General features: G+C 43.3%; 1 protein-coding gene across 2 annotated transcripts in view; it reads left to right on the top strand.

Moving 5' to 3' along the window:
• Positions 1-14,292, top strand: part of phactr3b (phosphatase and actin regulator 3b) — a 72,457-nt gene that overhangs the window by 27,138 nt on the left and 31,027 nt on the right. For both annotated transcript variants that reach the window (XM_074642763.1, XM_074642836.1), the window contains exons 2-8: positions 72-230; positions 341-415; positions 541-681; positions 2,061-2,288; positions 2,370-2,577; positions 4,216-4,406; positions 6,546-6,699. In XM_074642763.1, the coding sequence (XP_074498864.1) occupies positions 72-230; positions 341-415; positions 541-681; positions 2,061-2,288; positions 2,370-2,577; positions 4,216-4,406; positions 6,546-6,699 (1,156 nt within the window). The remainder of the gene's footprint in view (positions 1-71; positions 231-340; positions 416-540; positions 682-2,060; positions 2,289-2,369; positions 2,578-4,215; positions 4,407-6,545; positions 6,700-14,292) is intronic.

Raw genomic sequence — 14,292 nt, 5'->3', positions numbered from 1 at the left:
CCTAACAGCTGTGTTCATGGTGGATTTTGTTGCCTGCAGCCTATTTTAAGGCTGTTTGCTTTGTGTTGTAGATGTGATGGACCAGCAGAGGGCGCTACATTCGGGTTGCCTGGTCACAGGGGTCCGCACGCCTCCAGTCCGCCGCAACAGCAAGCTGGCCAGCCTGGGACGCATCTTCAAGCCCTGGAAGTGGAGGAAAAAGAAAAACGAGAAGCTGAAGCCGTCTGGAGGTGAGTGTGACGTACTGTACGCTGGCTGCTTTGGGAACACACAGGCTGCTTCACATGCTTTTTTCTCGTGCAATCAGTGGACCAGTTTCATAAATGTTTGTGTTGTTTAGCGGTGGAGAAGAAGGCAGCTGTACGACAGAAGAGAGATGACCTCGTCAGGAGGAACCCCGGGGAGACGGAGACAGGTGCAAAATGAGAGATGAACACACACACGCATATGACTCCAGGCTGATCACACAGTTCACTTGTTTAGCCACATGGTGCCTAACTACGCAGACTCTCATTCTTGTCCTTCGTCCACTGTACGCAGAGTCGGATCTTGCTTGTGGGGGTAACGGCGAAGATCCAGACACCCCGACTCAGTCTGACGCTGAGGACAGAGACGAGGAGCCCGTGGCGCCGCTGGCCAGCACCAGTGAAGACCTGGGCAGCGATTTAGAGGCCTCAACAGGTAGAGTACAGTACAGTGGTCTGAGAGAACACATTCAGAAAATATACAAGTGCACGAGGCAGGATGTTGTTTATGTTCAAGGGTTAAAGCTGCGTTACACAACCTGACAGTACAAAGAAGTAGAAAAAGTAATGCTGTCAAAGTTAACACGATAATAACGAGTTAATGCAACTCGTGATTTTTAGGTTGCAGCTGGCTCAGTTTTAAAGCTAGAGTGAAGATACTGGTATCATATGAAACTAGAATAACCTAAAGAATCCATTGGTACCAACCATTTCATACTAGCTTAGAAACTGTCATGACCATTTTCAAAGGGGTCCCTTGACCTCTGACCTCCAGATCAGTGAATGTAAATGGGTTCTATGGGTACCCACGAGTCTCCCCTTTACAGACATGCCCACTTTATGATAATCACATGCAGTTTGGGGCAAGTCATAGTCAAGTCAGCACACTGACAGCTGTTGTTGCCTGTTGGGCTGCAGTTTGCCATGTTATGATTTGAGCATATTGTTTCATGCTAAATGCAGTACCTGTGAGGGTTTCTGGACAATATCTGTCATTGTTTTGTGTTGTTAATTGATTTACAATAATAAATATACACATACATTTGCATAAATAAGCATATTTGTCCACTCCCATGTTGACAAGAGTATTACATACTTGACAAATCTCCCTTTAAGGTATGAACATTTAAAAAATGTGCAATTATTTTGTGATCAATCGCAATTAACTATGGACAATCACATGATTGATCACGATTCAAAATTTTAATCAATTGACTATTATGCACATTATCTATTGTGTGTACACACACCAAACAATCAAAGGAACATATTTTTTAAAAAGGAAAATGATTAAAATAACTAAAATAAAAATCTCAAGTAAAGCAACAAGGTGTGTAAATACAAAAAAAGGGTTGCATAGCTTGTTACTTCAATTGATGCTATACATTATATTGTTCTCGTCAGGGAATCCTCCGGGCTTTTATTTCTCAGGCAGTCCATCAATAAACCCTTGAATTTCCCCTTTTAAAATTTAAAGTTTTCTAATTTGTCTTTTAGTTTTAATTGTTGTAAATCAAGTAAGTAAGTAAGTAAGTGAAACTTAATTCATATAGCACATTTTTAAACACAGGTTACAGAGTGCTTTACAAAGATATGATACTCTTTTTTTATGTGGTTCCTGTTAGTGATTCAAGCTGATAAAATGATTGATTATTAGTAATAAAATGGGTCATTCCGGTTGATTAAAACGGCTAAACTGTTACATGAAAATCTAACCTGGTGCAGCTTCATGTGTCTGAGTGTCCACTAGGTGGAGACAGAGACTTCCTAAACAAACCAAACCTTTGCATCACCATTGCTGATGTTTCATTTCAGTACAAGATGTGACTGAGGATTCGAAGACGGTGGGAGATGCCAGTCAGAGCGAAGATGGAGAAGATGAAAGCACCTCGCTGAGCGACCCCGGCGATGAGCAGCCAATGGGGAAGGTGGAGGCCGTTGAAGTGAAACAGGAGGCGACGGCGGTCCTGGCCGGACGAGCCGCCACCTCTCCTCCCCCCAAACCGCCGGTCAAACCTCTCACCAGACTAGGCAGCCTGGACTGTGAGTTCACCAGGTCAACCCTGATGTGAAACCCTGCTGGTTTTGCAGCAGTGTCTCACGTTGATGATTTTTCTTTCCCAGGTGCTCCTTCGGTGCCGGTTAAGAAGTCCCCAGCAACCTTACCCAGGAACTTCACTCTTCCCAAAGACTGTCACGGCTCCCTGTTGAGAGGCAGGATCTCCACACCCACTGGGTCCCCCCACCTCGGGGCGCTGCACTCGCAGCTGCCCCCTAGCTGCATCATCGAGGAACTGCACCGGGCCCTCGCCTCCAAACACAGACAGGACAGGTCAGACTCCGGTGCAACATGTGCAGCATTTCTAATACATGTACCTGGAATATTAAGTTTGTATAGTTTCTATTTCGTAGGTTTTATCACATGAGAGCTACAATATATGAGACTTTTCCAGGTTTTCACTTTTACAAAATGAAAAACTAAAAAAAAAGTGAAAGTGAAGGATTTTTACTTCTTTCATTTAAGTCCAAAATGTCATATTTAGCAGTTAGTGAATACAGGCTCGGGGCTTTTCTTCCTTTGTTTGGCCTCAAGAAATGTCCCTAAAGCTAGCTTGACACCCCCAGATTTTGATTTACTGTGTTCACCGTTTTTGTGCAGAAAACCAAATTTTAACAAGAGCAAATGGATTTTGCTTTTCAGGTGTAACTGCTTCAGTGAAAACTCATGAAGATTTACATTTTCTACATTTACATCTTAACCAGAAGAACTCAAGGTTCTTCGTCTTGTCTAAATGTAGCTGCCTTTCATAACGTACCAGTCTCGTTGGCTTCTTATTCTCTATAAACTGGACCGGTTGTTCTCAGATCATTGTGTTTTTGGGGATAATTGATCTTTTCTGAGGTCAGCTAAGATCATTAATTAGTCAGTCCTTGTTTTGCATCAACCGTGAGCTATTTAACCGCTCGTCAAACTCTCTGAAAGTCAGCCATGCTGCATCTCAGTCATCATAACAAAGTCTTTAACGCAGACAAGTTGTATGTTCCATGACCGTAGTGGATGACGGCGTATAGGGGGCGCATAAACTTGGGGGGGTATTGTCACAATAAAATACCTTATGTAATCAAATATCAGTTGTAAATTACACATGCAACTCATTTTGATCTCGCTTTGCTGTTTTAAACATAATAACATGTGGTTCCTGAGCTCAGAGTTTCTGCTCTTTGTGTTGCTAGGCAACATCAAGCTAAACAGGAAGAGGATCACAACGCTGGGCTCGGAGTTTTAAAGTCGAGATGAAATGAAAAATACCTTTTTTAACCCTTTTTCTTTTAGATCACATCTACGGTCATATTGTGCAACTATTTAACATTATATGCAAAACAAATCTTGGTTCCAATTTCAACCAATAATATCATGATGTCCATCCATCAATCAATCTGCAACTGTTAGCGACATCAGTGGTGTGTGGGCTGTAGCTCCGTATGGCGCTACATTCTAAGCCCCGCCCACGTTTTAGTGGTCCAATCAAATGTGAAGGATTTGATTTAAATCCTTCTTGTAACTGTACACTGCTCAAATATTCAGTTTCACTGGGGAATATTCATAATACACAAGCTAAAGATGCTTTAATTTTCGTTTCACTGGGACTTTAAAATCTCCACAAGTTTTGAAACCGGGGGAGAAAGAGAAATGTACTCATCACCACTCGTCCTCCTTCCTCCTCCGGCCATTTTGGACGCAAATTATTCACGCAAATATCAAACACATTTGAAATTACATTTGTGTGATTCTCACTGAGAAGATATTCATCCTATTTTTCAGTTGTTGATGGTGGTTACAAATAACCGTCAGTTTTACAGTCTGGTTACTTAAAGTTAATCCACACCTTCCAGCCAATCAGAACTGAGAGTTCTCAGTGGTATAATGAAGTTGTGATTGACAGGCTTGTCTTGTGATGTGTGAGCTCAGCTTCCAGACGAAGGAGGCGCGCTCCTCTCTGAAGCGCCGGATGGATGGCCGTCTGTCCCGCACGTCCAGCACAGAGAGGGAGCCAGCCGGGGAGTCGGAGAGCAAGAAGGAGTCCGATGAGAACAAAGAGAACTGGCGTCTGGACGAGTACTTGAACGACCAGGACAGCTGGAACGATTCTGTGATCTCTGGTAGGTCTGCTGACTGTAGGCACGCTGTGGAATATTTTCTCTACCATTATCTGCCGCTTCATAATATACAAAGCCAAAAAAAATCTGGGCATCCTGTCAGTGAATAATGAAGCAGCGTAATCTCGGCTGGTGTTTGTTTACAGTGAGAGCATGACAGGGAGCTTTACAGCGATGACGAACAGCAGACCTACCGGTGTTAAGTTTCAGCGGCCCGTCAACATCTGCTCTGATGGCCTAATTCTTGGCCGTTCATGTGGGTCATTGGTGCACAGCCGCCTGCGGTTAACATGTCTGTGACCCTGGGGGGGGGACAGAACATGAATATGGTAGACTGTGGAGTTATGATGGACGTGACAGACACGCACGCCACCAGCACAACGGTGACGTGATGCAAATATCTGCAGAGACAGGAATGTGAATGTGTGGTGGAGGAGATTTACAAAAGGAATGAATGTCTTAGAAATTTGTAAGACATTTTTTGGGGGATTTTTGTGGAACCTAAAATATGTAGTGCTGCTAACGAGGCTACTTAAATTGCAATGTCTAAACTAGGGCTGTAAAAAATCAATCTCAAATTAATCGCCCATTTTTTATCAATTCAAAATGTATCTTAAAAAGAGATTTGTCAAGTATTTAATACTCTTATCATCATGGGAGTGGACAAATATGCTGCTTTTTGCAAATGTATGTCTAGATTTATTATTGTAAATCAATTAACAACACAAAACAATGACAAATATTGATCCAGAAACCCTCACAGGTACTGCATTTAGCATAAAACAATATGCTCCAATCATAACATGGCAAACTGCAGCCCAACAGGCAACAACAGCTGTCAGTGTGTCAGTGTTCTGACTTGACTATGACTTGCCCCCAAACTGCATGTGATTATCATGAAGTGGGCATGTCTGTAAAGGGGAGACTCGTGGGTACCCATAGAACCCATTTACATTCACTGATCTGGAGGTCAGAGGTCAAGGGACCCCTTTGAAAATGGCCATGCCAGTTTTTCCTTGCCAAAATTGTAGCGCAAATTGGAGCATTATTTAACCTCCTTTATGACAAGTTAGTATGACATGGTTGGTGCCAATGGACTTCTTACGTTTTTTAGTTTCATACAGTATCTTCACTCTAACTTTAAAATTGAGCCTGCTACAACCTCAAAATCGAAAGTTGCGTTAATGTGTTGAGTAAAATGAGTGCCGTTAAAACAAATTTGCGTAAACGCTTTATTATTGTGTTAACTTTGACAGCCCTAGTCTAAACCTACAGTATCCACACAGACTCTAGGCAGGGGCCTCCACTAAATACTTAGTTTGTTTTTCTGTTTGTCTGTAACAAATTTGTTAAACAGAATCGTTTAATTCATCCACGATTAGAGCCGCAACGATTAATCGATTAATCGCCAACTATTTTGATAATCAATGGGTCATTTTTTAAGGAACAAAAGTCAAAATTCTCTGATTGCAGCTTCTCAAATGTGACAGTAAACTGAATATCTTTGAGTTGTGGACAAAACAAGACATTTGAGGACGTCATCTTGGGCTTTGAGGAAACACTGATTGACATTTTTCACCATTTTCTGACATTTAATAGACCAAAAATCAAATCGATTAATCGAGAAAACAATCGACAGATTAATCGACAATGAAAACAATCGTTTGTTGCTGCTCTAGTTCAAGTTGTATGTTCTTGTATCTTCCCCATGGGGGGGGATTTGAACTCATATTTGAATCCTTGAAATGTGTTTATCTCCTTGGTGAAGTGATGACACTGTTTTAGAAGAGGAGGTGTCAGATTGTAACACTTCAAACTAACTAACTAGTCGATCGATTGAAAAATGAATCAACAGATTAATCGACAATGAAAGTAATCGTTAGCTGCTGCCCTATTTATGATTCAAAGTTAAACATAAAAAGGTTCAATGGGATGAACATTTTTATACTGATACATAAATAACATTGAAGGTATTATATAAGTAATCCACTAATATAACACTGTGCAGATTTTAGACATGTATTTAATTAATAAGGTGTTAGCACAAAAAGCACACAGAGTGGTGATTGGCATCAGTTCAGCGGGTTTAGCTGTAAAACCGCTGCGTGGTTACTGACCTTAATCTGTGCTCGACACCAACAGGGACCCTCCCGCGGCGAGTGAGGAAGGAGCTGCTGGCCGTGAAGCTCCGGAACCGACCCAGCAAGCAGGAGCTGGAGGACCGCAACATCTTCCCCGTCCGCAGCGACCAGGAGCGGCAGGAAATCCGCCAACAGATCGAGATGAAGCTGGCCAAGTGAGTCGCTCTGTGTGGACCCAGATCAGCCTGCCATCACCTCCCCCCCCCACACACACACATCCTCCTCAGTCTGCCCCATGTATGTCTGTTTCATCACTCGACATCGCTGTTGTCTACACTTCTTGTGTTTCCCTTCCACCATCTCCTAACAAATACTCAGTCAGTCCTTAAACATATCACAAAGCCTTTCACTGCTAAGCTGGAAGAAGTTTTAGAATATTATGTGATGTATGTGCAGAGATGCAGTGGAGGGTAAACCCACCTAAACTCAGTTTATCGACCATTTTCTTTAGAGTTTAGCAGCAAAAACAGACCTTCTGCATCGAGCTTCTGTACAGAATATGTAGTTAAAGCTTTGGTTTGTAGAACACAGGTTGTGGTTTCTGTTCAGTCACAATGGGACCAAAAACTGTCTCACTGTGAGGAAGGACGGGATGAATTTGGTTGGTGTTTACCTCGTCTCGCATAGCCAGAGCTACAGTATATCCACAGTGCTGTGTCAGCGCTAAAGAACGGTCTGGCTCTTGGTTTATCATTCTGGTTTAGAGTGATGCAGGAATGAGTCCTAAAACCCGGAAACGAGTTAATTCCTGTTCCCTCATCTGGAAGTCAGTGGGTTTGTTGATTGTGTTTTTAGCTAGATGCCTGAAATAAGGTCTGCTGTTAACACAAGCTTAAGAGATTTTAACATTTTGTTCTGCGTCATAAAATACATCTATAAATATCCCACTTGTGAATGTTGAAGTCTTTACGTGTCTTCAAAAATCATAAAAGTGGTGTTCATTTGTGGAGATTATCTTGCTGAACAAAACTTCTAAGTATCATAAACGTTTGTTTGCCACAGTTATTTTAGGGTCGGAGAATGCCGCGTTAAATACACGGCCAATGGCAGGCTTGTAGCCACAGTCTACATCCAGTGAGTCAGGCTACTCACAAGGCAGCTGTGGCTCAGAGGTAGAGCGGGTCATCCACCAATCAGAAGGTCGATGGTTTGATCCCCGGCTCCTCCAGTCCACATGTCGAAGTGTCCTCGAGCAAGACACTGAACGCCAAATGTCTCCTGAATGCTCAGCCATCGGTGTGTGAATGAGTTTTTAGATCCTGATGGGCAGGTTGGCAGCCTCTGCCATCAGTGTGTGAATGTGTGTGTGAATGGGTGAATGCTGACTGTAGTGTAAAGCGCTTTGAGTGATCAACAAATATGTTCTCCACGGCCTCCGCCCAGTTACAGCACAGGTCAGCGCACCTGTAGAGCAGCTGCCCCACGTTAAACTACTACATCAGCCTACATGAGTCTCGTGTTTTACCTGTAGGACTCACGTTGTTAGTGCCAGTCTTCATCATCTGTGACTTGTCCACACAGGTGGTTGATTAATGCATATGTATTGTGGGTCTGGCGGTGTGGATCGGCTCTCATAACGGGTCAGATGGGTGCAGGTATTAAAAAACCCTGACCCACCCACACATCACTTCCTGATAGGCTTTGAGTCAGAACATATCAGAATTGGCATATTTCAATATGTTTGGTCTAATAAATAGCCTAATTGTTTTGTTTGAAATATAACTTCACGCATCCCCTTCGCAACAGATCTAGTTGTATTTTTGTGAATCATATGAGAATGTGCAGGTGCACGCTGCTCAGCTTTGAGTCTGTTGTTGTCTGATGTCCCGAGGGGAAGTTTTGGATTGGGCAGCAGTGCTGCACACAGCTGCTTGTTATCATTTAAGTATAAAATAAATATTTTAGTATTCTTCAAATAGCTTTTTAAGTTTATATATAATTCATTTGGACTACCAGCAAGAGTGTACTCAGTGTAATGTGCCGATTTTTTTTCCCCCATTGACCAATTGATTGGTTAGATAGAATTTCAGTCGACTAAGATGTTCTTTGGTCTGCAGCTCTGATACACACACACACTGTGTTATAGAAACCGTGAATGAAAACTCCACAAGGCGCCTTTAATCAATAAAGAAGTGTTCATTCAGGCTGTATTCTGTACTGCTGTTGTATTGCATTATATTGATGCAGGATAAACAGTGCTGGAAGTGGGCCGGTACTCACCGTTACCGGCACTTCTACATTTTACTGCGTAGCGGCACTTCTATCACAAACTGCCGGTACTCTTTTCTGCCCTCTCCATATCAGGTTCTCTGGTGCAGCGCCAGAGTTTTTGCACCACCCCTTCATAATCCGTATGAACATAAACAATGTGGAGAACATCTGGACGATCCAACGCACGGCACGGGGGAGGAGGGGGGGGGTTAAGAACGACACTGCTGTAATTTATCAATACAACACGTCGTTCACGTCCCTTTTGTAAAATAATTAGTGACTTCATTTTATTTGTGAACAAATATAATTAATGAAACATTATTTAAACGTTTTCTGAATCGGCTCTTTTAGGGCAAACATTTCCAGAAGAATTAAATGTGCAGACGAATGCTGTGATATGTGTAAATAATAAGATAATAATTTAACTAGTTATAATAATGGTTCAAAATGATGTAAAATTGCACAGTTTTAAGTCAAAGACTTTCAAATTTTCTTGGACCCCCAAACCCAATATCTCCTAGTACCTTTTATTCACTGTAGAACTTCAGAATATGTCGCTTTATCCTGCTGCATAATATGTCGGAGCATCCTGACCGGGACACTGCTCCTAAAACCTGAATGATACCCGACTATAGGCTACAAATAACACAGGAAAGCACTTTATCTATTAACACTAAACACACCGCGTTAACCCTATAATGTTTCAGTTTGAATATAGTTAAGAGTATTATAGGCCTACTATAGAAGATGCATAGCCCAATTATAATGAAATATCAATAAAATCACATTACTGATTATGACTGACACAGTAAAACATGCTTAAAGAAATAATAAATAAACAGGAATAAGTAGCAAGAGATTGCTGATACCGGCCGATTCACACACCAACATGTGAATAAGAGAAGTACTGGATCTTATTTTTTTCCACTTCAAGCTCTGAGGATGAATATTAGCACACATAATCCCAGTATAGTACAGTACATTGCATTCAGCAGTAAGTTATGTAAGGATAAGAAAAAGGGAACAAAGCATCTGTTGGTCTTTACTACTACTTTTCTATCAATGCATTTTATGCATTATATCAGCGTCTGTCTCACACTTCATGGTGTCATCTTTAAACCCTCCGTGCATGTTGCTTTCTCTCTTTTCTAACCAACATTTGGATGCATGTTGTCTAAAATGCAATCCGGCGTTAACAGCAGCCTCAAGTAATAGGTGGTAAATTGCAGAAAATGTTATTTATGAATCAGTTTAAATAGTCACAACAAAGGTTGTTTAATTCAAGTTGTCGTCCCTCTCTTTAACGTGGACGCTGCTTTTCTGGGTCAAGTGGTCTGATTTTTTTCTGAGTGTGGAACAGGATTTTGTGAAAGGCAGAGGAGGAATGCAACAGAGAACATAATCGTATTTGTCGTGTTATGTAAAAGGCCATAGGCTGGTATTATGGTGACTCTAATAGGATTAACAGTCAAATCAGGTTTGTTTTTTAGTGAGAAAATAATACAGTGGCAGGGTGTGCTGGTGGGCTTATGCAACGCTCCGGGTGGGAGGAGGAGGGTTGGTCGGCATTTTTTAAAATCTGGGTCGAGTGAATGAAAAGTTGCGGACGTTATTGACGGTGGCTTATAGGGCTGCACGATTTTGATCAAAATGATGATCACGATTATTCATTGATTTTAGGAATGCAATATTTTTAATACTTTTACAGTTAAATAATCAGAGCACTGCTTTCACTTCCACGTTGCGCTGCATTCCTGTTAATTCACAAATCTTTGCATCAAAATCAGACTTAAACTAAGGTTCTTCTTCACCTGGATTCAGTGCAATTTTGTTTAATTATTATTCATCCAGTAATACACAGTATATTACTCTTCTACTCTGAAATGTAGTCGCAACATTCAGGGAAGTTTTCACAGGCAGCGGCATGACCACTTCCCAAAAGTGAAGCAGAACATGCTGATCGTCCGCTGCTGGCTGGCTGTTAGTTTAGGAAGCTTTTAATTTGATATGGAAGTGAGTTTTCTATGAGCATTTTAAACATCAATATCGTGATCGCGATTAATATTTGATACATTTTGCAGCCTTGGTAGCCTGGCTGTTTAGAAATGGCGGTGTAAGGTTGGCCGAGTGGCTAAGGCGTTAAAACTGAGAAAAATTCCAGTTAAGCAGTCCAGGTGTATTTATTAACAATTAGTGGAAACCAACAATCCAGTGCAAAAATAGGTACAGTGCAGGCCTGGCATCCAGGAAACCGGTTCTTCCAAAATAATGAAAAATATAAGCAAAATGACAAAAATATATATCAAGATACAGCCAAGGCTACGCCCCTTTAAATGTTGGGCCCTTGCGGCTCTACAATATGGCTTGTCTCTCATCAGAGGTTTGCTCTCCACTGACCCCCCTCCAGATATTCCAGCCTCCTCTTTTATGAAGCTGGATCCTACTAAGTAAAACAAATAATAATTAATAATCAAACAACAGCATAATAATATCCAGTCCAAAAAATAGGACATAATTTAGAATTAAATTATAAAACATTTAATATAACATTTTGAGGCAAGTAATTATTCAAACTAATTAAAATTACCTTGCCTATTATCAACCCCCCCAAACACCCCTCCAACTCTACTGTACTTGGTACCTTCTCTGGAAACCCCCCTTACATAAGCTATTGGTACGCTCCTGTTCGGTTTCGGCAGTCCAGGTCTAAACCAAGGAGCGCATCTACAGCAGAGAAGAAAGGGTGACAAACCATTTACTGAACATCCATTTTACAATAAATGGAAATGTTCAATATTAATACTTATGCCTGTGTGTAATTCATAATACATTTTTACTTTGTATCACTATGACCCCCATTAAGAAATTGATTACTTTGTCGGCGGGTCTCCCGACATTTAGAAGTACTGATGCTACAGTAACACTTAACCCCGACACCTCCAAGCCGGCTTGATTTAATATATTATGATAGAGGTGGCGTTACAGTGTGTGTGCGTTGCATCTTACTTTACAGGGCACGGTCTAACCCGTGACATTTCCCCCCCCTTCTGAAGACGACCCCTGTGGAGTCCTAGAAAGGAAGTCCGCTGTGCAGTTTTCCGTTCCCTTCCTGTAATGGACTACAAAGTCAAACGGCTGTAGTGCGAGGAACCACCTAGTGATTCTGGAGTTGGTGTCCTTCATGTCTTTCAGCCAGGTCAGTGCACGATGGTCTGTCTCCAGGGTGAACTTCCTCCCTAACAAGTAGTACTTCAGGGAGTCCAGTGCCCATTTGATGGCAAGACATTCCTTCTCCACCACAGAGTATCTGCCTTCATGCTTGAGGAGCTTCCTGCTTATGTATGCGATGGGCTGGAGGTCTTCTGGTTCTCCTTGCAGCAACACTGCTCCAATGCCAACCTCCGATGCATCCGTCTGGACTGTGAAATGCCTCTCAAAATCTGGGCTTTTCAGAAGGGGCCCCTTGCACAGGGAGTCCTTCAGGCTCTGGAAGGCCTCCTCACATTCCTCTGTCCACTTCACCCTGTTGGGCTCGTTCTTCCTGGTGAGGTTTGTGAGGGGCGCCGAGATGGTTGAAAAACAGGGTATGAACCGACTATACCAGCCAACCAGGCCCATGAAGGACTTTACCTGAGTCTTGGTAGTGGGCCTCTCAGCCAACTTGACGGCTTCCACCTTCCCCACTTGTGGTCGGATTACCCCCTTTCCCAGCACAAAACTTAAGTACTGCGTCTCTCGCTTGGCCAGAGAGCACTTGTCAGTACGAATGGTCAGGCCTGCCTCTTTGATTTTGAGCAATACTGTCTGCAGCTGACTCAGATGTTCTTCCCAGGAGTCGCTGAATACCACAATGTCATCAAGGTAGGCTGCCGCAAACGACTCTGTGCCTGCCAGGACCTTGTCCATCAACCGCTGGAAAGTAGCAGGGGCACCATGAAGACCAAAGGGAAGGACAGTGAATTGAAAATGTCCAAAAGGTGTTCTGAATGCTGTGATTTCTCTGCTCTCTGGGTTGAGGGGGACCTGCCAGTAGCCCTTACACAGGTCGAGAGTGCTGATGTAGCTTGAACCCCCAATCCTCTCCACCAGATCATCAATCCTCGGCATGGGATACAAGTCAAATTTACTGATGCCATTCACCTTCCTGAAATCCAAACAGAACCTCAGGGTGCCATCCTTCTTGGGAACCAAGATGATTGGGCTGCTCCACTCACTGGAGGACGGCTCAATAACCCCCAGTTCCCTCATCACCTCTATCTCCCTCTTCAACACTGGAAGCAGGCGTTCTGGGACCCTGTAGACAGGCTGGCGAAGAGGCTTTGGATCCTTTAAGATGATGTGGTGGTGGGTGAGTTCTGTGCGGCCAGGAGTTTCCTGGAACAGGTGCAGGGGCAAGATTTGAAGGAGCTCCTTCCTCTGCTCCTCTTCCAGGTGGCTCAGCTCCAGCTGTGGCTTCCCCCCTGGTCCTGGTAGGTACTGCTCCACTAGTTCCTCTTCCTCCCTCACAGCCTTGATGAATAGAGAGTGTATAGCTGGTGGCGAAGGAATAGGACGAGGATGCCATTTCTTGAGCATGTTAATGTGGAAAGTCTGCAAAGGCTGTCGCCGATCAGGCATGTGGATCTGGTACGTCACAGGACCCATCTTCTGTTTGACCTGGTAGGGCCCCTTCCACTTTGCCAACAGCTTGTGCTCTGATGTAGGCAACAGTAGCAGGACTTCCTCACCGGGTTCAAAACTTCGTTTTCTGGCTAACCGGTCGTACCATTCCTTCTGTTTCCCCTGTGCATGGAGAAGGTTCTCTCTGGCGATTGCTGTGGACTTCATGAGCTGTTCTCTCATCTCCAGGACATAAGAGACTATGTTCATGTCCTTTGGTTTCCCAGGCCCCTCCCAGGCTTCACGGAGCACATCCAAGGGACCTCTGACCTGGTGGGCATAAAGCAGCTCAAAAGGTGAAAACGCCGTTGAGGCCTGGGGGACCTCACGGTACGCAAACAAAAGAAATGGCAGCCATTTGTCCCAGTCCTTTCCAGTCTCTGACACAAACTACCTGAGCATTCCCTTGAGCGTCTGGTTGAAACGCTCCACCAAGCCATCTGTCTGAGGGTGGTAGGGGGTAGTCCTCACTCTCTTAATCCCTAAAATCTGGTAAGCCTGCGAGAGTGTGCGACTCATAAAGTTGGGACCCTGATCTGTCAACACCTCCTTGGGAATCCCTACTTGAGAAAAGAATTTCAGCATGGCTGAGGCTACCTGCTTAGCTGTCACTTCTCTCAAAGGGAAAGCCTCAGGGTATCTGGTGGCATAGTCACTAATGACCAGAATAAACTTGTTCCCTGCCTTGCTCCTCTCTAACGGGCCCACTACATCTACTCCTATGCGTTCAAATGGAGTACTAAAGACAGGAAGAGGGACAAATGGTACAGGGGCAGTAGCTTTCCCTGCTGTCAACTGACATACTGGACAGGTTTTACAGTATTCTTTGACCTGGCTGTACATCCCTGGCCAGTAAAACCTTTTGGAGATCCTCATAA

Source organism: Sebastes fasciatus, chromosome 1, assembly GCF_043250625.1.
Source record: "Sebastes fasciatus isolate fSebFas1 chromosome 1, fSebFas1.pri, whole genome shotgun sequence".
Taxonomy (NCBI): domain Eukaryota; kingdom Metazoa; phylum Chordata; class Actinopteri; order Perciformes; family Sebastidae; genus Sebastes; species Sebastes fasciatus.
Note: the sequence above shows the minus strand (reverse complement) of the source record. Positions and strands in the feature narration are given on the sequence as shown.